Raw genomic sequence first — 24,327 nt, forward strand, 5'->3', positions numbered from 1 at the left:
ATCAACTACCTCAGATGATCAGAGAGTAACAAAATCAAGATGAGTTTGCTGAAAATTCATCACAGACAATGATGACCAAGCCTGAAACTAGAAGTAACACACTGTATGTGGAAAACTGGTCTCACATTTCTAGCTGTTTAGTCTGCTGAAGATTATGACAGAAACAGAACTTCAGTTAGGCAAAAAAGATCCAGAAAATCCAAGAACATAAGTGCTTTACAATTTCCCAAGAGCATCTCAACTCCAGAAGTCCCTCTGCTTGTAGTTCAAAGAAGGATTCTGCTGAGTCCCTAGAAAATTCAGTCTCTTACTTCATCAACTAAAATTTTTAGTAAATCAATACCTGCTACTAATTTCATACTTAGTGAGAGTAATTTAACTCCTCTATAATAGTAAATGAAATAAAGTGAAAAATCTAAATATAAGCTATAAAGTCAAATGTACTCTTTTTTTAATGAAGACACTTTAATGATGTTTGACACATCTGCGAGATAACAACAAGACTAAAATAAAAAAGCCAGAAAAAGGTTGCATTTCAGAAGAATTCAATTAATTAGTAAAATAAAATTGCATTCTACTAAATTACAATAAAATTTAAAAGCTTTGCTTCTGAGCAAGAGTCAAATAAATATCCAAGCTCTGTTTGGATTAAAATGAAATCCTTCACTTTATTTGATCAAACTCCCAAAAGAGCAACCAACCGTAAACTAAAGATTACATGAAATTATTTAATACAACTTATTATACTTACATATATTAAAGTACAAGAAATTAAAGCTAGGCTGCTCACTGTTTTATTTTGCACTCTATTGCACAGTTCCAACTATGACTATGTGGTACGGCTTCTGCTGGTATTTAATATCTTCTTGTTTTACTATTTTTTTTCTCCTTCAATAGTTTCTGTCTGTACTTTTTTAGGTCACTCTTGACTTTTATTTCCCACATGTGAAGAATACTGAAAACATACATTAAAGAGGAGCAATTACACAGATACCATGTATACTTAAAATTCTTTCTCATAAATGTCTGAACTGTCAGCAGTTTTCCCATTTCCTTATCCTACAATTTATGGTCAACAAACACCTCTGATGTGATTACACAGAACTGAGGCAAATAAATGATTCCTTAAAAGCAAAAAGTAAATCCAGAATTGTTCTCCAGATTTGCTCTTAAGAGCTGTTCCCTGCTTAAATTAGCGAAGAGAAGATATTCCCTTTCCAATATAATGAAGTATATCTTTGTGATGAGTAATTGATTCCATAAAAGTAAAAGCTCTCCAAAACATTTGTTATAATTTTTAATAGTACAGAGTAGTCACTGTTTTGATTAACCTTATACCAAGAGGAACTTAAATTTGTATTGCTGTACCATCAAATGAGATACTGTGTTTAAACAAAGGTGAAAAGACCAGCCTGATCTGGATATCCACAAACAATTTTCTGTCTTGCCAAGCTGACAAAACAGGTGCCATTTTTTATTAATGAAGAGCTAAGCAAGCTGAGGGAGCACTGCTCTTGGTCCCTGTCCAGGAGACAGCTCTCAGCCTGACTCAAAAGGAAGAGTTTCAAAGCGAGGTTTATCAGGCCTGTTCAGTTGGGAGAAGACAACTGTGAGCTAGACTCCAAGTGTGGGAATCAAAAAAAATCACACATAAAGAATGAAAAAGAGCCAGCATTTCAGTTCTCCTCAGTGATGAGGCATTACCTCCTGCTAGGAAATCCAAAGTGCTGCCAAGACTTAACATCCTGAAATGCAGTACTTCAGTTTCATTACATTTCATTACCATTCTGTTTAATATCTCAGAAATAAAATACAAAATAAAAAAAATCAAGCAAAACACAATTACATTAAATAATTCCAAATCTATTCAGATGAGACAAAAGGGCTGTCAGATACAGCGCAAAGCCAGAGAAAAGCTGAAGAACTGTAGTTCATTTGCTGTTTTCCCTCCACAGAGTCAGCACCATGCCCAACATCTGTGTTCCTGCAACCCACAGAAAATGAAAAGGGATTATCTCATCTCCAAATGTCTGTACAAGAAAAATTAACTAAGAAAGGGTACTACTTATCTGTATGGTAACAGTAAATTAAAACGGTAGAATTTTGTTGGTTAGGTTCCCCAGGATTCGAATTAAACAGACCATCCTATTGCTGTGCAAAAAAGGGAGATGATTTAAGGCAAAACTGGAAGTTTTGAAGTTGCTTCTATTTTATTTTATTCTATTTATTTTCCAGCTATTTGAATGATTTTTTGTACAGTAAAATGTGAAAAAGAATTGTATAGAATTAATTTAGGAAGAACAGGGACTATAAAAAGACTAACCTTGCCAATTCTGATTTGAGGACTCAGTTGACCATGCATAAAAACCTTCATAAAAGCAATTTACAGGTACACAGAGAAAATACTAACATTTACAGATAGATTTTCCCAATGAATCTGTCTACCAATTCAGCAGGGTAACCATAGCAACTAAATGCTTTAGCTTAAACATCTTAAATGCACAGACAACAATTTGAATAATAATGCCATCAGTTAAGGCATTATAGTTTTACCAAAAAAATACGTCAAAAGAAAAATGACAATTAAAATGTTCTCTAAAAATCCATAAAAGCTGCTAGACCATTTCATATGTACTTGACTGTTTAAAAAATGGGTCACAATTACTTTATTATTTTACAGAAGCAGAATGCTTTCTGCTAAGCATTAAAAGCACAGTTAATATTTTTGCCCTTTGAACAATACTCATTGCCGATGGTAAATTCCATGTGAGCCAACACTGCTCTGTTTGCAATTTTTATTGCAAGAAAGGAATATGAGCTGATGTAGTAACAACAAAGAAATCAAAGCAAATCTACAGGAGATGATTCCTCTGGACACAACAGAAATCTGAAAAACAGTGTATGTAGGAATGAAATACTGACTCCTGTAACACACGACCTCACAGACCACTACTGATCATGTAACTCCTGGTTGCTTTTTGACCAGCAATGTAAGCACTGCAGATGAAGATTACTCTGATTAGTTTTTATTTTCATTAAGGTCATGAGATACAAGGGAAAACATAAAATGATAAATGGGCAAAAGAGAGGAACACCAATGACTAGAACAGGTCATCAATATACACTATAAATAGGCTGAAAAGTTACCACAAAATAATTTGTGGATGCTACAAATAGAAAATAGGTCGTATCCATACATATTCAGCCATTATTGCTAGCTGGTAATTTGCATGAAGAATTAAGGGATAGAAGATTAATTAAATGTATTTTAAATGGAACTTTTTCTATGAAACAAGGTTATGGAAATACTTATATTTTCCTCTAAGCCACACAGGAATGGAGTGAGTTAACAGAAATAAAGTGGTTTTTTTTCAAAATACTTTCCCACTAAATCAACTTATAGAACACTCAAGTATAACTCTGGGAAGGAATAGGAAACAGATTTGCAGAGAGTCGTCTTTCAGAAAAAGGGCGAGGAAGGTAAAACTTTCTGACATTTGGTCTTGAATTTCTGTAAACTTTTCAGAAGAAATATTAGTCACCATTGAAGGCACAAGATAAAGGTGACCAGAATCAAGTGGCTTTCCCCACAATACACCAAAACCAGATAAAGGCCTGAATGTAAAAAAGATGAGTGAGACACCCATAGAATTCTAACTCTCTAAGTCTGAAAGTAGCCAAAGTTGGAAAAAAAATACAAGTCTTCCCCAAAAGGTGCAAGGATTAAGTTACTCTCAGATAGTCTCTTAGTGACTTCCAATTTTTTAATTTCAAACTAAGGAGTGGAACTTCAGTGGATAGAAGAAATCTAGTCATACAGCTCACTGAAAACCTGATCCACTTAGCTCTCTACCTTTTTCCATACCTAGGAAAAACACCTCACACAAGGAAGGATTAAATCTGCTCTGTGCCTGTGAACTTGTCCAAGCTGTGAGGAAATAAGGGGCCATGTGTGTTCTGATACAAATTCTGGCAGTACAGCTCAAAGACCTAAACACTGCTCTACACTGACAGAAAATGTAGATCTTTGGATCCGAGTGACTTTGACCATGCTAACCTGACACCATTTTGTCTTAACCTTCTGGACACCTTTTAAAAATCGGAATTGGAGAAAAGATGTTCAACAGGCAACTGACTCAGAAATGGGGAATAAAGGACTCAGGACCAGAAAAGTTCTGGAAGGGCAGGTTTCTATTTCTATTAGTGTTCTAATGCAAAACAAGTTGACCACGGATTTGAAATCCCCAGGCCCATTACAGATTTTTATAATGTCCCCTCAGATATCCCTTTTACAGGAGTCAGGCATATGAATTATCAAACAACTGACAAAAAAGGGAAGTGAAATCCATAAAGAACTGAACTGATGTACTAATTTATCATTAGAGGCACAAATATCTGAACTGCAAAGAATTTCAGGAAAACAACGTTGTACTGGTAGTGGTTCTGGTCTGTTATGTAAGCCTGGAAAATCTCTTTATGGAAATAAGTGTCTTCAAAATCAGGAAATAATCCCCCCTGCTGAAGTGAAGTATCATCACCACTAATGTTATCATCATGAAATTGTATTAGCAATTAAAGATCTTTAGCTTCTTAAAGAAATGTCTCTATCCTCCACACCTATTAGGACTAGCTCCATGAAATCTGGACCCTTCACTCCAAGAGGAAAGGCTCTGTAAATGATAAAGGTAAATGCAGGTCTCCCTCTCGATAAAGCCCAGTCTTCTGGCAAGAGCTTTTGAAAAGAGGTGGGGAAGAAGGTTTGAGGAATAGGCTGGGAAGAGTGGTTGCTGTAACTGCGGTGTTCAACAATGCAGGACAATATGGATTCAGATCAACTGTAAACAGCCTGAATCCAAAGAAAGGGGACAAAAGAAACAGACTTAGGAGGAAGGATTCATGGCTCTTACCACTCCTGGAGAAGTACTGGCATGACTACCATAAGGAATGAAGAATTGTGCAAGGATGTTTTGAGGATAATTAGTCAAATTATTCAAAAAGAGAAGCCGAAGTTGTAGCATTTCAGATCTGTAATTTGGCTCCTGTCAAATGCTAGTGTGAAGCTTCCTGATTATGTCAGTGTGCACACAAAGTTTTTAAGAGACTGAAATACTTTGCCACTATTAGCTCAGATACAGTCTCCCTCCAGTGGACTGTCTTCAGTTGTGGCTTGCAGTTCATGGGCCATTCAGAGTCATATGGCCAAAAGAGTCTTCTTCAGAAAGTAAAACGCAACATGCTATGTTATCTAATCTCTTGCAACTTGAAAGAAAAAAAATTACCAAAGAAGAGACTTTATTTGTCTTAATCTTCCAAGCATGAAATCCATCTACTATCAGATATTGGACTTCATATAGCAGAGTCTGGTAACCTGCTATTCTTATTTGAAAGTTTGGGGTTGGGGGGAAGTTATTTTTCCCTGTCTACAACCAAATGTTTAAAAGCCTTGCCAAAAGAAGCAAAGTGAGACTGTTTAAAAAGAACCACAGCAACAAAAATAGGAGTGAGTGGAGGGTGAGTAAAAAGGAAAATCCAAACCACCTGCTGATTCTTGGTAGCATCTGTCACTGTACAAGAAGTGGGAGAACATGAAGGTACTGCTTGCCAAAGCACTTGAGCTGGAAGCAGTATGGCGTCATTCATCGATCTGGTTGTATCAGCTAGCACAGACCCTACAGAATATCAATCACGAACAAAAAAGAATAGGAACTGATACAAATGTTCTTCCTGAAATGAAAAGCAGAAGCAGCTCTTATTCATGTCACTAAGATGTTCAAGAACAAAAGGTCACTTGCATGTTTGCCCTTCACGTAGGTAGGGAACATGGCAGTCTCCTGAGGTGAAATCTTTGCGGGGAAGATGACAGGGTGTTTTAGAGGTAAAAGCTCCTTCTTATCATAAGATTAGTCTGCTTACTGGGGAATGACATGATGGAGATGTAATCTGCCCAGGAGATTGTGCTTTTCCTGTAACAGCATTTCTTAGGTAAGAGACTAAATACAAAAGATAAATCCTTCCTAGTGGAGGGTGGATATTGAGCAAGAGGTAATAATTCCTTAAACCAAGGGTGTTCTCAAGATTACTGAAAAGCTCCTCAATCTTGTCTTTTGGTCTTGATGAATAAAAAATTATGGCTGATTCACCCCTCTTAAAGGGACATAAGTAATTGGGTACCACCATGTGTACAGACCAGAAATACCAGCCATTGCTTCCTACAACCTGTACAGAGACAATAGACAAAAGACATATCAGTAAAGGTAGAAACTCCAATGAATCTCCAGCCTCAAACTGAGGGAAACAGTGAGTTAGGACAGACCCTAAAATATCACAAAGGTCATAATGAAATCTGATGAAAAGGAACTGAAAAAAAAAAAAGCTCAGAACATTGTGTTTATTTTGTGATTGTGCAGACATGCTCCATTTTTCCTCCAGCTATTGCAAATGTTCCCTCCTTACTGCCAGAACAGGCAGTACAATCAAAAAAACATGTATGTCAAGTACCTCTCTGCGTATGAAGAATCAAAGCATCAGGCAGGATATCTAAAGTTTTTCTCCTTATTATGAATAGACCTAGACAGAGACACAGATTTCTTCTCCTTGGATGATGGTGGAAATTTGGTTTCTTGAATCTGAGACTTGGGAAAAGGATTAAAGACGAATTTTTAATATTTTCTTGGGAATAACTTTCTCAATCTGTACTTGGGGTCTCAATACACAGAGGGAATAAAAACTTCACCCAGACATGATAGGAAGCTGATATTTTCATCTCAGAGAGCACAAAGCCAAAAGTTTTGTTGAATAATTCCTGGGTGTGGAAGCCACATTGTCCCAGCACAATCAAAATTTGAGCTCATAAGAAAAAAGGATGTCTGAATAACTTGAAAAAAAAATTTAAATTGCAGATAATCAAATAGAGTAGAGTATGAAGTAGAAGATCCAGATGAATCTTCAATAAAAAACAGTTAAAAGAACTATGGTTCAGCACAGGTGGAAATGAATGCTAGGCGTCAGGCTGTACTCCATCGCTAATAAAATGCCCACAAGTCCAATAGGTTGATTTGGCAAACAAGTTTTGCACAGCTCTACACTCAAATATGCAGAAAAGCGTTTGATGGTAAATACGGGACGCTAATGTGTGAATGCAGAATTGATTCATTCACCTCTAATTTGTGCCTTTTGATTTCTTCAAAGCTTAATCCCACACCAATTACTTACAATTCTTAAAGAATTCTTAAAGAAACAGAAAGACTTCAGGGACAATAATTTATATATATACACATACACAGGGATAGATCACACATATTGTTATGCAACTACATATTATTGAAACATGTATCTATAAAGGACCACATTCAGCTTGATTAATATTTCTGGACAAAAAGTCACATCTTTGAAGTGCTACCATAACTTCCAAAAGATGTAGTCTCATACCTTTGCATAAGCAGTTGTCTTGATAAACCACTGTTTGAGGTATTTCTGCTCCACTTTTGCTCCTGAACGCCACGAGCAACCATTGTCATCCACCTGTTCATTAGCTAGCACAGTCTGATCCACTGGATCCCAGTTAACCAAGGCCTAAAAAAAAAATTGCAGGAAGAAAAAATACTTTCAGCGGCTAGTTAAGAACCAGAAACTTACTTTACAGATGCCAAATGAATTATCCAGAAACATACCTTGAAAGTTTACCCGAGTTTCCTATATTTTTAAAACCTCCATTTGATTCAGCAACATGGACTCAGCTGGAAAAGTTTTGAATGTTCATCTTCTCAGAACTCAAAAGACCCAAAAATACAGTTGCCAAGGTTTGCCTAGACTGATCATGCTAGCAGATAGGCTGACACGTGACTGCTTGACTGTTATATATAAAGTAAGTTCCAACTGACTATACTGCAAACAACATAGTCTGATGCTTAAAAGTTCTTCACTACTAAGTGAAAAGTGTTGAGTCAGACTGAGGGGGATGAGTAAACAAGAAGGTCCAACTTAAGAGGACAGAATCACGAAGAAGTATTACAGTGGTTAACTATATTTCAAGTGAAAGAGTTGATATTATCTGTATGTAACTTCGGTCAACTGTGTGAATTACTTTTGGAATCATCTTTCCTTATCAATACAAATGCATTAAGGAAAATGTAAAGTGAAATTAATATTGGTGTTCAACTCTACAAACCTTGCTTTTTGAGCTTTTGAGTCAACTGAAATAACAAACATAACATACTGGGAAAGGAGCAAAAATCAAACTCACCCTTCCCTAGTGTTGAACAATTTATCTGGTCATATATCAAAAAGCATCTAAGATCACAAAAGAATCCCATCCAAAAGTGGCATTAAATGCTATACATTAACTTGAAAAAATTACCAGAAAGAAAAAAAAAAAAGCAATCAAAGCAACAGAGTAATTTATTATTTTGAGTGTTATTTAGTATTTGAGCTAAATCAGTCTGACTGAAAAACAGTAGCTACAGTTCCATAGAGATCTAATACATCAAACATTTTTTTTAAATTTCAAATTACTTCTTTGGGTGTGGGGAGAACTTTGTGTCTCAGTCAAAAATTACTAACTGTAGTTATATTGCTCACTTCATCTATCACTGATCACCTTCTGACCAGTTTCCAAACAGCTAATACTGCTTCATTTTAAATATGCTACATATTCTTAGAAATAGTAAATACCACAACCACTTTACAAATTTTATACTGAGGAGAGCCAAAGAAAGATGCAGGGGTTTCTTGCTTAGAAATACTGCTCACAACTGTGTGAGCACAAAGTCTGGCTACACTGATTTATAAAAAATTTATTATCATTAAATGAATGAAAGTTATTCACTGATAAATTTAAACTCAAATGAAGCTTCTGTGAATTCGGACTGGGATTTAAATTTTTAACTTTTTGGCTACCTTTTATCAGGTTATTAAGCAATAACATCACACCAGATTTTATAAAAGCCTCATGAAAATTCATTGGGAAATTAAAAGAAACCAATATATTCCACTATTACAAACCTATTTTCCAGACGTTCAGAAAACACAGCTTCTTCACTAATAATGTAATACATTACGAACGAGGCTCTAAAATAATGATCTTTTAATTTACAAAGTTCTGAAAAAACTCCACACAAAGTTAAAATAACACCTAAAGAGAGATAAATCAGGCAATACTGAGAAGTAATAAAATTCCAGTTGCATAAAGCAGTATTAGCATAAGCTTGTATTAAACTGGCTGTGACTCAAAGTTGAGAAAAAATACTGTTTCTATTTTGATCATATTGTATCAAATTTATGGTGAAAATTTTAGAAGGTAACTGAAATGATTTACATAATTATTTAGCATAACAAATCTTCCTGTTACGACTCATAAAGATATATCTAAATAAATCCTGCAAAGCATAAAGCGAATGTGAATTTAAAAAATTGTCAGCTGAAAGGTCTCGTCTATGAATTTTTTGTTACATTTTGTTCCTTCCATCTCTCGCAAGCTTTTGACCAATATCTAGAACCTGGCTAATAAATGAAACCTTTAGTTCCTACTTGTACCTCACAAAGGCAACTTCTTGACAATGACAGCCTCTGAAGCTATGACCCCAGGAAGCTGCTAAAAGTCATCTACACAAAGAAAGCATAGTGCAAAAGCGTTCAGAGCACACCAATTATCTCTCTCTCCTCACTATATCAATGTAGACCATATGCTTTTAAGATAGGATTCATCTTGTCTAACTTTAGGTCTCTAAAGTGTAAGTGTCTATCTCCAGGCTTGCTGTCTCTGGGTCCCCTACAGATTACCGGTATCTGATGGAAGTTACAGAGTCAGGGCAGGTATTAACCTCAGTGAGATACTCACACCTGGCCAGGGCAAAAACCTCTACAGTATATTGACTAGATGAGTACTGCAGGAAAAAGAGAGAGGATTTTGCTATGGTGAATAAAGGTGCCCTCTGGATGCTGCAGCACTCAGACAGACATTGTAAATCCTCCATAATTGCAGCTCCTGAACATACTGAGCCTGTGTCTCCCTGCCAGAGTAATTTCTGGACAGACATGCATACTCCTAGAACAGAGCTTTAACTAGGCTAACGCTCTACTTGCCTTATTCTTATTGTCACAGTAAGGCTATGAATTGTACCCAAGATGAAATTGTAATACAGGAGACTTCAAGCTGTGCAAAAGTACTGCTTAATACACATTGCAGATACACTGACAATATGAGACAAATATATGCTTTAAGTATATATGACCGTTCAAAGAGACCCAGGGTTATGGGCTCTTTCTGCCATCTGTTTCCTGCCAAAAAGCAACTGGTTCATATCCACCAGAGATTACATCCCCTACAGGTTGACAGATGCTGATTTAAGTCCTCAAACTGATCCTTGACTTGAAAGCAGATGGAAGTTGGAAGTAGATTCAATCACTGGTATCCAAACACACCTCCAGGATCCCACAGTACTTGGAGCCTGAATGTGAAATTTATTTTGTATATCATTCCCACTTTGAATGAAGCAGCAAGCCTTGTACTTTTCAGATTCACCTGGGTTCACTTGTCAAGCAAAGAAATTTACAAATAAAAATATGTTTGTTATAACAAAGCTAGGGGTTTAAATGTTTTTATTACAAGATAAAAATAATTACAGAAGAAAAAAAAGAAAAAAACCCTAATCCAGCATACTAGAATATATTAAATATTGAGGAGTTTTGCTGGTTGTCATTAAGGATCTCTGAATACAAATGCAAACAGGAAAAATAGCTCAGTAACACTCTGCCATCCTAAATGCTACCTTTCACCATCAATCTCTTTCTCCAGGTTCAGAGAATAATTGGAGTATGTTCTTAATTATATCCTATGGGGTTTCCTGGTTTCTATAGAATATAAATGAAATATCAAAGCATATTTAAGAAATCTTAGTTTCCGTTTTAAGTTAGAAACATTCACTAAATTGCTGCTTGTTAAAGTGCAGCTGTTCAGGTATTTTGGAACTGTGTTGCCTTGGCTATAGAGTTCTCCAGACTGCTCATTCAACATCTTTGTTTCATCTTATGTTTAAGAAACACTGAAACCTTCACTTTTCAGATAGCCTGATACATGTTATTTACAAAATATTATAATTTCTTAATGTAGCAGTAACTGATGAACAGCTGTGATAGTCTTATGACATCTCATACTTCTTTAATATTTTGGAGACCACAAACAGGGTTCAGTAATAGGATGGTTATGCACCTAATCTCCAATTATCCTATCCAACACCATCAGTTCTGAGACAGTATCACAATAATGTTATACAGGTAAATAATCTCACTGCTGAAGAGACTCCTAATGACCACAATGTCATATATTTCCACAAGGGAAGATAAAATCTAGAAAATTCTATATTAAAGCCAGGAAATAAACAACTAAAAGCTATATTCTGATCCTGCATTTCAATGCAAATCTCTGACAATAAACACTTCTGACTTGACTTGCTACAACGGCCATTCATGTTAGTTAGTTAGTTATAAACTGTTACATAGAAAATCCTGTTATATATATAATTAATTCTATTTTAGAGTGATTTAAAACTAACAGAGCACAATCACTTTATGACTGTGAATGGACAATCCAGAAAAGTGCCACTAACATGAGTGACCTAAATTAGTGTATCTGCAAAATATTGAAGGTCAAACTTTGCACCTACCTCTTTTTGATACACTATCCCAGCTTCAAAAAGCTTAAGAAAGAGATATTGTGTCCATTTGTAGTACTCTGGTAAGCAAGTGGCTACCTCCTGTAGAAATGAAATAAAATAAAGATTCCTCACTCTGAGTATTTTCCTGTGTTGTTTTAACTTAAACAATTAACCCAGGAGTGTATAATATATTCTACAGAGTAAACATTTATGCATGTACTCATGCATAATTTATTCAAACCCATTTATATTTGTATAATGCTCACAATGAGTGATATTCACCTGTACACAAAACCAGAGAACATGAGCTTTGTGAGGGTTTAATGCACGAGGAAAAGTTTCCCTGTTAACATGGAATATAAAACTCTGTAAGATTAAAGCTTATAGATATGAGAACAGAAGATGAATGGAAGTGATCACAGCTGCCTGATCAGGGAAACAGCAAAACTAGAAAAAAAAGTAGACTTCTCTCAAAGAAGCCATCCTAGCCAGGCTGCCTTTTCCCCTGTTCCTCAGCAATGAGAAGCAGGAGCAGAGGCTGTCGATGCTCAGAGGCAGCAGGAAGCTGGCTGATGTGAGGCAGGCAGAGCGAGGAGCCTGCAGCTGAAGATGTGGGTGCAGGAGGACAGCAGAACAGCACCGAGGCTTGGCAGACAGAGCGTGTGGGGCAGACAGGATGGAACACAGCATAATATTCTGAACTTCAAGATGAAAGACTCAGGAAAGATACCTCACATTCAAAGGTCAAATAAGCAACTGTTCCAAAAGGCAAGGGAGCTCAAGTTAGGAGGATGCTCTAGGTTAAAGTATGGAAAAAATGAGTCATAAAAGTCACAAATAAGGAGGACTGTTATGAAGGAAATAAAGACAGATTAAAATAAAAGACAACATAAGAAGCAGGAATGAGAGTTAAGAGAACAGCAAGCAACAATATCATGGATAGCTTCTTTAAAACTTGAAAACATTTGCTAAATTTTTAGTGAACTCTGATAATTAAAAAATAAGCTACTTACCAACTGCTTACAAAGTTCCATATTGTAAATGTTTGTTCTTAAAAAAACCTAACTGCATTTAAAATAAGCATCTTAATATGCAAAGACAACTAATGGATTCCATCATTACAGACTCCATGTTTTCTCAACACAAACACAGGTTTCACAGGCGCAATGGAAACCCACATACCTGCTTGAAGCGGAAGATGGCTTCTACACTGAACTTCAAATTAATATGAACATCTATTGATTTTAAAGTTACTGATAAAAACTTTATCAGTAAGCCACTGATAAAATTTATTCCATTTGGAGTAGTTATGAAGCATCAGAAATAGCTCCAAATGCGAAATGTCTTTCACGTGGGCTTTCCTATCATCCTAGCTTCCCACTACACACAACTCCTGCAATATCATCTGCTACTCAAGTGACATCTGAAATGCTCTAGCAGAAAATTTTTATTCTTTTTCTACAACTTTATATTCTAGTTGCTTTGAACTTTATATTCCAGTGCTGAAACATTGCTTTTAACAATTAATGTGACCTTTGAATAGATGTGCCTCAAAAGTGTGTATAAGAGGCTTTCAAGATCAGAAAGAGACATTTAATGGCAAGTTTTCAGCTCAGCATGTGAAGACCTAGTAATGAAAAACAGTTGCTTGATTAAAACCCTTTGCTCTGCACTGAAAAAAACTCCACTTGATAAAAATCTGATTTCCATCTCTTGCAACTAAGCACATTCAGTAGTTCTGCCCCCCCCTTCATAGGGTGACAACAGTTCTTGAGCCAGTGTGATGCCACTACAGGCAACAGAGTTTCATTACCGGAGTATGCGACACACGAAAGAAGAGACACAATCCCTTTCAGTACAATATAAGATTACGTGAGCAATAGGCAAACAGGTAGGACAACAAAAGTGAGTTGTCAAATAAAAATAGTGAAGTGAATGGAGATTGGTCCTTTTGGCCCTGAAGGGCAGATGTGCATCAACTGAAACAAAAAGATTACATTTCCCAATCCAAACTAGCATGTTACAAGCCACTCAAGCTTGAGCTACAAGATACAAGCTAACTCTTGGGAACAGAATTCCACGTACACACTCTCTCACAAGGAGTAAATTGACACTTTTTGGAAAGAATTGCAGCAGACTGTATCACTGAAAAAACCAATCTGCTGTGCGGTCACTGACATACAAAAAGATCACTCAAGCTCAGAATTTAACTTTATAACCATGAAGGTTTGGAGTAACATTTCAAGTTAATGAAGAAAGAGAAATTGCATCACGACCAAGTGAAATGAGCTGCTGAAGACAAGCCAGCAAACTGTTGACAATCTTGAAATGTGTTTCGGTGGTTTTTTTTTTTTTTCCCTTTAATTTAGCACAATAAAATTCACTGTTACAAATAATTTTCTGTGTATTCCAGTTACTGACCTTGAATAAATGAATGATGTCTGGTAAAAAGTTCCCATTAGGCTGCCATCATGCTTAAATTAAGGTGAATGTTAACATCTCTATTTATACTTTATAAGCAAGACAAAGATCCACAGAACATTAACAGAACTAACTTAACCCAGAAATACACAAAAGAGTTTCTAAAAGGGTTTGAAAAATAGCACTCTGGAGCCATTCCACCCTGCCAAAAACTGTACATTTCTGCTTCTCATTTGCGATCTGAGCACTGGTGTAACAGCATACATATAGAACCCCATATCATAAAGCAGCACAGTGAATATATATAAAAGGATATTACCATAGTTCCTACAAAAATAAAATACCTACTAAAAATAAGAACTCTTCTCCAAATATGTAAGATGCTGCTCAGCTGTCCACTGCATGTGCTCTGCAGTGCTCTGTGACAGATTTAGTGATCACCCATCACGTCAGCATTTCAGAAGGTAATATGAAACGGGAGGGAAAGCATCTCCCTCTTCCCCCATCCATTTTCCCTTTTACTTTCGTCAGCTTTAAACAGATATTCCTGCCAAAATGCATCTTTATCATTGGTTACTGTTATTGTTCCTTATTCCTACAGGAATGACACTCATTCATTAAAAGAATTAATTACAACAATTAAAATAAATCACCTATGCAGGTGGTTTGCTTTTAAAAGAGCAGATACTAGCAAGGCATAGGAAAGACCCCTATCCTTACCAAAAACTACCTTGTTTAATCCATTTATTGGAGCACAGTCATTTGTTCCTAACAAGTACCATACCAGAGGGGTTGGTAACTTGTTTATTTTTGCAAATAAATTCTCAGTTACAGACTAAATGGTAGTATTACAATCTAGATTTGCAACTTGGGAAGCAATGGGTCCATGTAAAGGTCAAAAAGCCATTCACTATTATAAAATCTGATTTAAAAAGTCCCTTTCAACTACCAAAAACAAGGGTAACCAATAGTAAAGAATCCTGCATAAAAAACCCACAAAAAACAACAACTGAATCTGGATGAAAGATTTTGGTGTTTAATAAAAGAAAAACTAATTTTCAAATGCCTTGTTTTGAAATTCATTATTTGTTCTAAATCTGCTCCTTTCTTACAACTTTCTATTATGAGTCTCTGACCTTATAACTTGTTTTTGCTTGTATTTTTAAGGGGCAGGTTACAAGTTCAAGCTACTTCTGTGGCTATTTTTTAAAAAATAAAAGTAATATTTATAGGCTGCATGAAAAGGTTTATTTTTTTCTAAGATCCCCAGGCTTTATGAATAACATATAACTAGACTGAAGAGAAGTAATTTCCTAGTTTATTACTAATAAATTTATTTTTAGCACAGTCTTATGCTCTCCTGAAGACAGGCATGTTGCACCTCTTTAAAGGGAGATAAGAAAAAAAGGTCTGGATGGATTTTTTCAAAATCTGTTTGGGAAGATAAAACAGTCTTTAATCAATTATCTGCCTATTTTGGTTTTCAAGGGCATGTACTACCTCATCTAGAAGTGTAATTATTTGATTTTCAGAGGTTTAGAGCTAGACCAACCTACATTTCTAAATTAATTTGAATATTTGTATTTCAAAGGCCCTTAGTTTTATGCTTTATTAGCTACAAATACAAATGTCACACAGTGCCTACATTTTAGAGCATGAATATATTTTCTGAAAAAAAAAAGTAGCCTCGTATCAAGTTTCTTTTTTTAAAAATTTAATTACAAGTAGGGTCACTGATTTTCAATGATATGTGGATAAGAAGAAAATTCCATAGGTAGTAATCTATCTACTGTTGGTTTTACGCATGCTCAGGCAGTAGACACAAATGACAACTTCAAAACTAAATAGAAATAATACCTGCACAAAGAAAATCTACCAAAGATTAATTTTTTTAATATACAGAGCAGACGGGGAACATTAGTCTCATGCAAAAAATATGTCACTTGGAATGCGGAAATTGAAAAGACTAAAAAACCTTTGCAGAATGAGCTACTTTCTAGGAGAAAGTTACAGATTGATAACAACAGTGGTGAACTGAGGGCTCACTGGGAACATGCACTCAGTCTGATGACATTCCTGAACAAAATAAAGGAAAAATGTTATATGCTCCTCATCTTTTGTTGCTGATGATACGAATAATTGAAAATAATATTGCCTAATTCCCCTGAAAATCATGTTTAACAGAAGTGACAGGCAGTTTGCTATGGTGTCTGGGGTGGTATTTTTGAAAAATCTGATCATCAGGAATGCTCAGATCATAATTATCTTAAAACCAAATCATAATGTTGGGGATTTTAAAATTTTCCATGTGTTTTTAATGTCTCTTAGAGACATTTCTTCCATGCTCAAACTTCAGCTTTTCAACCTTCCATCTGAGAAACAGAAATGTTCAGAATAGAAATGTTCTATCACTTACTGATTTTTAAAAAAATCTCTCCTCAAAATCAAACCATTTTCAAAGTGATTTACAAATATTATACTTCTAACTTGAGGTACTTAAAATACCTCTATGTTTCAGGTAAAAAAACCCAGATTATCATTAGCATTTAAAAGTACTCTAAGGCAAAGTACTTACAGAGGTATTTTATGCATTTAATTTCATTTTTCATCTGCTTAGATTTTCTGTTTAGGAGAGCAATTTTGAAGTGTCTTTGTAACCTGACTGAAATAACCTAATTAGCTTTTAATAATGTCTTATTTTTGGTACCTTACAAGATAAGTAAGTTCATTTACAGCTACGACACAAAAATACCTGCACATTTTGATTTGTAAGGCAGAGAGAACAACAAAAAAAAAACCCACAGAAAAATAAAAGGAAATTTCTGGTACTGCAGGTGCACTGGGATTTGTTCATAATCATTTTATCAAGCAATGAGATTTAACTAATCTTCATATTCCTGGACACAAATTTCTTGACCACTAGACATGACTTTATAAGCAGGCAGATTCTTTAGGACAGCTACAAGCACTAGGTACTCAAAATGTATTTTCTTTTCTTTTGTCCACTTCTCTTTTCCCTTACCATATGTAAAATGGTAAAGTTTACGTTAGGTTTCCTTCCCATCATCGAAGCATACACTCTAAGCTGGCCACAGAGGACAGAGACAGTTAACATAAAACGTTCACACTTTAAAAAGGCAATTCACCACACACTAAAACAAGGATCTAAGTTAGGGAAATGGGTTCTCTCCAGCATTATTTGCTATGCACTATGCACTAGCACAATAAAGGGGCAGATTTAAGTTACACCAATGCAATTAAACTACAAACAGCCCCCTGTTTTGTATAATGGTCCTGGTTAATTAGACCAACCCATATAAAATCTGTTTTTCTTGGACTGTTCATAGGAGTCACTAATACCAGTGGGTTTTTTGCAGTGTCACAGTATTTCGTAAGCCATTGATTTAAAGCCATATAAGTATAGAATACTATAAAAAAAAACCTTCTTACCTCAAATAGCTCACTTTTAAGATAAGCACTTGCACAGCACAGTGTTTTGCTGTGCAAAGATACTTGAGTTAGCCCAGAAGCAGTACAGCTGAGGCAGTAAGATGCTCTGCCCAGCCTAATGAGCCCTGCAGAGAAGCAGGCTTTATCAGCCTGTAAAGCACTCTGCTACAGCTTAGCCCTTCCATTTCCACAGGTAGTTCTTTCATGGCCAGCTCAAATATCTGTGCATTTGCAGGTCACATAATATTTTAGGCATCATGAATTTTTTGCAATTAATAAACATATCTGTTTCTAATGGCTACCATTCAGGTCACTCTTACTCCAGTTAGTATGGCAGGCTTTCCAGGTAAAACAAAACTTAACTCATAAGCTAAGGAGTGAAAACTCTAAAATGTGTTGTGTTTCAAGGAATATTTTTCAGCCCCAACTATGTGTCCCTAGAGCATTCTAAAGCATTGCAATTACACAACAGTTCAAATGGAGATAGTTATAGAGTATCAAAGCCCTTTCCACAAGTATTCAGAGACTCCTGAAAGTTCATTAACCAAAACACAGTTTACTAGAAAAGTGAAGGTAACTCTCAAAGAATAGGCACAGAGATGACAAATGATTTTTCCCTGTGTACTTACACTTCCTCCCATGGTTATTAGTACTGCCAGTTTTCCATCTGTTCTTCAGAATGGAACGGCTAAACAGAAGTTCATACACAAGAGATGAATTTTCTCAATTTTCTTGAAATGCAACCTGCATCACTGAACTCGTGTGTGCTTGTGCACGTGTGTGTTCCACAACACAGCCTACACACAGGATTTCACTGTTTTCAAGTATTGCTGCACTACACATACAGACAACCTCTGAGATACCAACAGCTTTAAACATCACATGCCAAGAATGTGTGCAGTGAACCTTCCAAAACAAATCTTTCTTTTTCAGAGCAACTTTTTTGGCTACCAAGAAAACTTAAATCTGATTTAAAAGGCTTATACTGAAAAATCCTTCCATATATGAGACATGACAAAATGGTTTTTTAGATGCAAGACATACAAATAAACAACGTCACCTTCATGATTAAAGAAAACAGATGGCATGTCTCCGACTGTCACAAAACTAATGCTCTTCCTTTTCAGATCTACAATACCGCTACAAAAATCCAGGATTAGCATCTCCATCGCTCTATTCAAAATCACATTAAGGTGATAAGCAATAGCTATTGCTGAGAATATAAAGGTAGTGACTGACTGATTCACTGGTAAATGCAATAACCTCACAATCGCTTCAAATGCAAATTTCTTTTTTATCTGGAAAATGACATTAGCTCATGTCTGATCGTGTTTGGGAAGTTCTTTAAGGTGAACACCTGATTCTCAAGCATTAGTAATTTAAGTAAAATTTCTGGTTTCCAAAATGATCCTGATATGAACACCCATGAAAATGCAGGCTTATACTTTGAAATTTGGAATAACATAACCGAGTCACCATTTCAATTTACTGTCTTTAAACCCTTGACATACACATTGAAAAGAGCACTCCTCAAAAAATACATACCTTAACACAAAGGCATTGCTGTTTCATAAATATCTGTTTGTTGTCTTATTTCTAACACAGAAAATTAATACTTCAAAGAGATGAAAAAGAAGAGAGAAAAATCCAAATACAAAACTGAAATAACTTTAAAGATTCTCCTAAACATTGATATAACCAGAGGATATCAGTATGCCAAAAATTAGGGAAATCTGATTAAAAAGCTCAGTATTACAGTTTAACAACTTAAACTGGTCACTACCAAAGACTCCTGTATTGTCATAATTAAAATGCTGAAATTCCATGGGTTTCAATGTTTCTTCACACAATAAAAAAGGCAGTATCCATTTAAAAAAATAAAATCTTACCCTTTCCCATGTAAAAGACAGACCTAGTGCATCAAACTGTTTCCTCATGTGTTGAATATTACTGCAAAATATTAATAAATTAAAAATTATTAGCTTAAGATATTTCTATCATGTGATCATATTTAAAATCTGATGCTCATAGAGCTCTGAGAAATCAAAAGCACTAGTTAACCTCTAAACACTATGATCTCACTAGCAATAAAACTCAGAATTGTCAGAATACTCAAATAAGAATTTTTAAATTCCCATATGTATTCTGGTCCAATTTCCATGGCTAAGTACATGAGGCAATAAATTTTCTTCTCTTGACTTGAATGCAACTTAAAAGTAAATATGGCACTGCAGTTTGAAAGAAGCATTACTCAAGCATCACTTCTTAGTATTTTTAATTATCTTTACTGCAGTTGAGTCAAAGAGCCCTCTTAAATCTCAATGCAGTGGGGGACACTTCCAACATCAGCTTAATCCTGCTCTATTCTGGCAATGCTATCCTGGCTTTATTTTGCTGTGGCTCTGGTAATTGTGTTCAGGATAACCTGAATTCAGGATAACCTGAATTCATAACCTTACCCATTCAGCTGAAGACGTGCCATACAAAAACTCTCCGAAAAAACCCCACCAGTTTTCTTTCTTCCCTCTGATCAACAGGCTGATCAAACCAAAACTGTAGCCCACAAAACCAGCGGAGCCAGTGCAAAGGAGGTGGTGGGAACATGTATACTTGTATACTGGGAGGTGACAAGGAACTACGAAACTTCTGGTGGCAGCATTGCCATAGATAAACATTAGTCAACTACGACACTGTAAGGTTAGATGCCGCCCTGAATGGCTTGTATTACAAAAGTAAAATAAGATACATCAGGATATATAGTGAAGCTTTAGTTTGAAAATGTACTAAATACACTTTACCAAAATACCCACAATTACACAATATTAATTAGTGACCTGGTGGGAATTCATTCACATACTATTAAATTGATTAAATTTTCTTAGGGACTTTTACCTTTCTACTAAAATACATTCTGTCAGATAAAGTAGTATCTATCCTCCCAGAGTGGCTAAGATGACAGTCATGAAACTAAGCATTTTATTGTGATCCAGAAAAAACTTGCAGTGCTGAATAATTGATTAATGCAACTATTTAATATTATAATATTTTAGTTGGAAAAGTATCAAGAATCTTAAGATGGGACCAGAAACATGAATAAAACCCAAAGAAACAGCATTATCAAAGACAGAAATGGATCAAGGTGTATAAAGATAACACAGCTACATTATTGCATCCAGAGTACAACAAACAACTTCACTTAGAAAGATTGATTTCCAAGTAATTTTTAGAAATTGTTTACTTATGTAATTTTTACTCATTTTAAAGAGTATTAGGGGAACATAACACCCCATTCTGTGGTCTAAAACCCAAAAAGTTCACAGAAATCATAAGCAATAATGGCTGCCTAGCACTTTCGAAGACCCAGCCTCCAAAAAACCCAACTATCTCCTTCCTCACTCACCTGGTACTAAAAACTGCAAGTAAATCTAACCACGTAACTCATCATTTTCCACTGTGTATTCTATACTAAGATTTACCTCACCATAATGAATTTCTGATTTATTTATACCCGCTGGTTTGGATGTTTGGGAAATGCTTCTCTTTTGATATTCTAGCATTTTACAATTTAAAAGTCATTGAGTTTAAAACCTTGAAAATCATCCCAATAATTTTATTTTTCAAAACAGAATCATCTGCACAGTCCCATAAAATGTCATCACATAACCTTGGTCCCAGATAACCCTGTTTTTTTCCTGTACCATCTTTCTTCTATGCTAGTTTTGCTCTGCTTTTTTTGGTTTATGGGGGCCACAGTACAGGTATTCACAGTGAAAATGCCATATTTTAATTCATTTAACCTTTGTGTCCAGCTTGCAGGGTGAAGGCCATGTTCAACTGCAGCATTTTCTGCTGGTAAACCAAATGCGTCCCATCCCATTGGATTTATCACCTGTCAGCAAAAGAAAAACCACAACGTTATGCAACTTTCTGGAACGGCAGCAGCAATACACAGAGGCCTCCAAATAATGAATGGTGCTTGGCATTCCAGCATTTGCTTTGTCTGAACTGAACTTCTTCCAAACCTGCCAACTATGGCCAGCTTTGCTTTAAAAAATGACTATGAAGTGCACTTGTTATCTACAATGAGATGTTAGAGGGCGTTTAAAGTATTATGCAATAAACTCTCATGACTATTTCAGTATCAGGTTGACAATGACAAAAACCAACTCTTTTTCAGTTTGTGTGCTGGTAAAAGTCAGTAGTTGATGCTACCACAGAACCAAACAGTCATTCTAAAAAAGATGTTAAGTAAAAATAATTGAACCAACAGTTTTATAACTGCTGATGTGCAGCCTACTACTTTTTTCCTTTGTGTTGAAAAACAAAATAAAAGAAAAATACCCTACAATAATTTTAAATCCACCAGATAAAATTAAGAAGATGAGGAAAAGCAGTTTTAGTCAAATTTTACTAAAATATCTCTTGCAAATATGTACTACTGACTGACAAATTGTTATTTCATGACCACAAATAAATAAAGGTGGGGAAAAAAGTTTACTACAAAATATTGAAGATAATTTCTGTTTCAATAGAGACATATTTTTCCTATTAACATACACATTATTTAGAAAAATAAGCTAGCAATACAGTAAGTATTCAAAAAACCTGTTTAATAACCAAGGAAAGAAAAGCCAGTACTTAAGATGCTGTCATTAAACACATATATACTGGATAGCTGATAAAGCCTATTCTATTTCTTAAAACTACAAATGTGCTGTAAATTCAATAATCATGATTAAAATGACACAAGTTTAACAATAGCAAAACATGACTAACATTTTACAAGTTATAAGAAATCAAAATTTTTACCCCTTAAAATATGCATTTATATAAAGAACACGTTTCTTAGTGGCATGTAAGCAAACAAGCAATAAAAAAGCAATCCCAGGCATCCTAATCTCATATCTCCATGTGAAAAATCTGCTCATTTTGGAAGCGTAAGAGCTACTTTTGTCACTGCTTTGAATTATTTTTACTCTTCTTTGCCACCACTTTCCAATCTTCTGACTTAATGTAATATTTCATAAGAAATATTTTATAGACGTGTTTATAAAGATGCTCTAGGCACCAACACAGTGTAAAAGCAACAGGATTTAATAGACATGACTCCTCAGTGTTCTCATTTTCAGTACTGATCTGAAACTAAACCTGCTGTCTATCATTACTCTACTACTGGTGCAGCAACAAAACCAAAGGTATTAACCTGTGATCCAAGCCAGCCTAGTAAGGGCCCCATGCACAGCACATTTTTCATGTCTAAATCTAACAGAAATTGGAATGCTATTCCACGTTACAAACTTTCCCTATTATCAGACAAACTATTGTTCCTCACACCATAGTATCAGAAATCAGGCGTCTTAACTGCCTGTTTCCTCACATATAGAGAGGGGAGTTTACATGGAAAATGTCAATTGGAACCTAAACCACTTCTCAACCCCCCACTGAAGCACACCTCTGTCCAGCCCTTCCCCTCCCTTGCCATCCACCCAGCAGTCAAAACTATTGGTACAAAAGAAAAAAAAAAAAAGACAGGTACATTTTACATAAGTTATAAATATCAACAGATTTTTTTATGGACATGTTAAAATATTAATTTATGCCACTCAGTTCTTTTTGACTGCTAGTATTGCTGACAACCTGTCTCTGGACAGACGTAATGAAATAAACCAGATTTTTTTAATCCATGTATAATACATATTTTCTCTATTTAAATGCCCTAGACTAATGCCCTGCCTTTGCATTCCTACAAATGCCTTCTCTTACTACAAGTTGATGCACATTAAGTGAGATTAGAAAAATCACTCTTGGTTAATTTTTGTAAAATTTGGCTTCTGAAGATCTCCTGGATATAGACAGGCAGCCAAAAGCAAGGCACAATCTCATTTCTCATGCTCCTGAGCAAAAGGATGTGGGAAGAACAACTTCACTACCAGCTACAGACTCCCCAACAGGGCTGATGGATGCTCCAGACAGTTCATGTGCAGACATTTTATCACTGTACCATCAGTGCTAGAAGGAGCAACCTGTGCACACATCTTCCAAATTCTAGCACTTATCAAAAATACCATATTCACTCTTCACACTCAAAAGTTCAATTTAACAACCAATAGCATTCCTCAAGTGAAAGGTCTGAAGAAGTATGCTAATTCAAGTTTCAATCAGAAAACTGAATTTAAAGAGACATTAAAAATATCCTCAAATTAGCCTCCAGGATAGATCTATTTATGTAGTTGCTATAGAGATGAATGTAACATGCACAGTGGTTTAGAAAATGATTTCAAGTTTATTGTCTCTTTTACTTCTCTACCATGAATGGCTTTGAAAGATTAGTGAAATGCATTTGTCTAAACAACAGGTCATCTCCTTCTGGCTGTAATATGCAGCAAAAATGCCACAGTCTCCATGCAGCATTTGACATTACATCTTAACTCTACTTAGTCAACATAAAAATCTTTAGAGAAATGGAAGAGGAGTAGAAAATATGTAACTAGCATGTCAAAAGTTGGTACAAAGGAAAAAGGAACAGTTTGACTGTTCAAAACAAATTCAACATAGGAAGAAAAAAATAGAAAGCAGTTTTGAAGACCAAAGGGTTATTCCTCGTAGCTCTTTGATGGGTTGGTTACTGGTTCAACTAGCAGAAAACATGGCTCCTCTCTCTAGCAGCACAGATGAGCAGAAGAAAAACAAGTCATCCACTTTCTTGAATGCTGTTGCTTCCAACAGCAACCTCTAAATGTTATGCAACTGAGGGATCCATTCTGCTCACTGAAGTGACCATTCTTCCAAGCACCACTTCTCTAGG

At 35.6% G+C, this 24,327-nt stretch overlaps 1 protein-coding gene across 6 annotated transcripts in view; it reads right to left on the bottom strand.

The window, feature by feature from the left end:
- The window catches only part of LARS2 (leucyl-tRNA synthetase 2, mitochondrial), a 97,744-nt gene that overhangs the window by 47,925 nt on the left and 25,492 nt on the right, over window positions 1–24,327 (bottom strand). For 5 of the 6 annotated variants that reach the window (XM_042043275.1, XM_042043273.1, XM_042043274.1 and 2 more), the window contains 4 exons: window positions 21,320–21,411; window positions 19,412–19,472; window positions 11,661–11,750; window positions 7,429–7,572 (listed from right to left, as the gene is read on the bottom strand). In XM_042043275.1, the coding sequence (XP_041899209.1) occupies window positions 7,429–7,572; window positions 11,661–11,750; window positions 19,412–19,472; window positions 21,320–21,411 (387 nt within the window). Of the gene's footprint in view, window positions 1–7,428; window positions 7,573–11,660; window positions 11,751–18,151; window positions 18,211–19,411; window positions 19,473–21,319; window positions 21,412–24,327 lie in introns of those variants that run through there. The other variant, XM_042043277.1, reaches the window with a different exon arrangement.

The sequence above is a fragment of the Corvus kubaryi genome, unplaced genomic scaffold, assembly GCF_017639235.1.
Source record: "Corvus kubaryi isolate FWS band 111438036 unplaced genomic scaffold, C.kubaryi_AGA036_p1.0 37398, whole genome shotgun sequence".
NCBI lineage: Eukaryota > Metazoa > Chordata > Aves > Passeriformes > Corvidae > Corvus > Corvus kubaryi.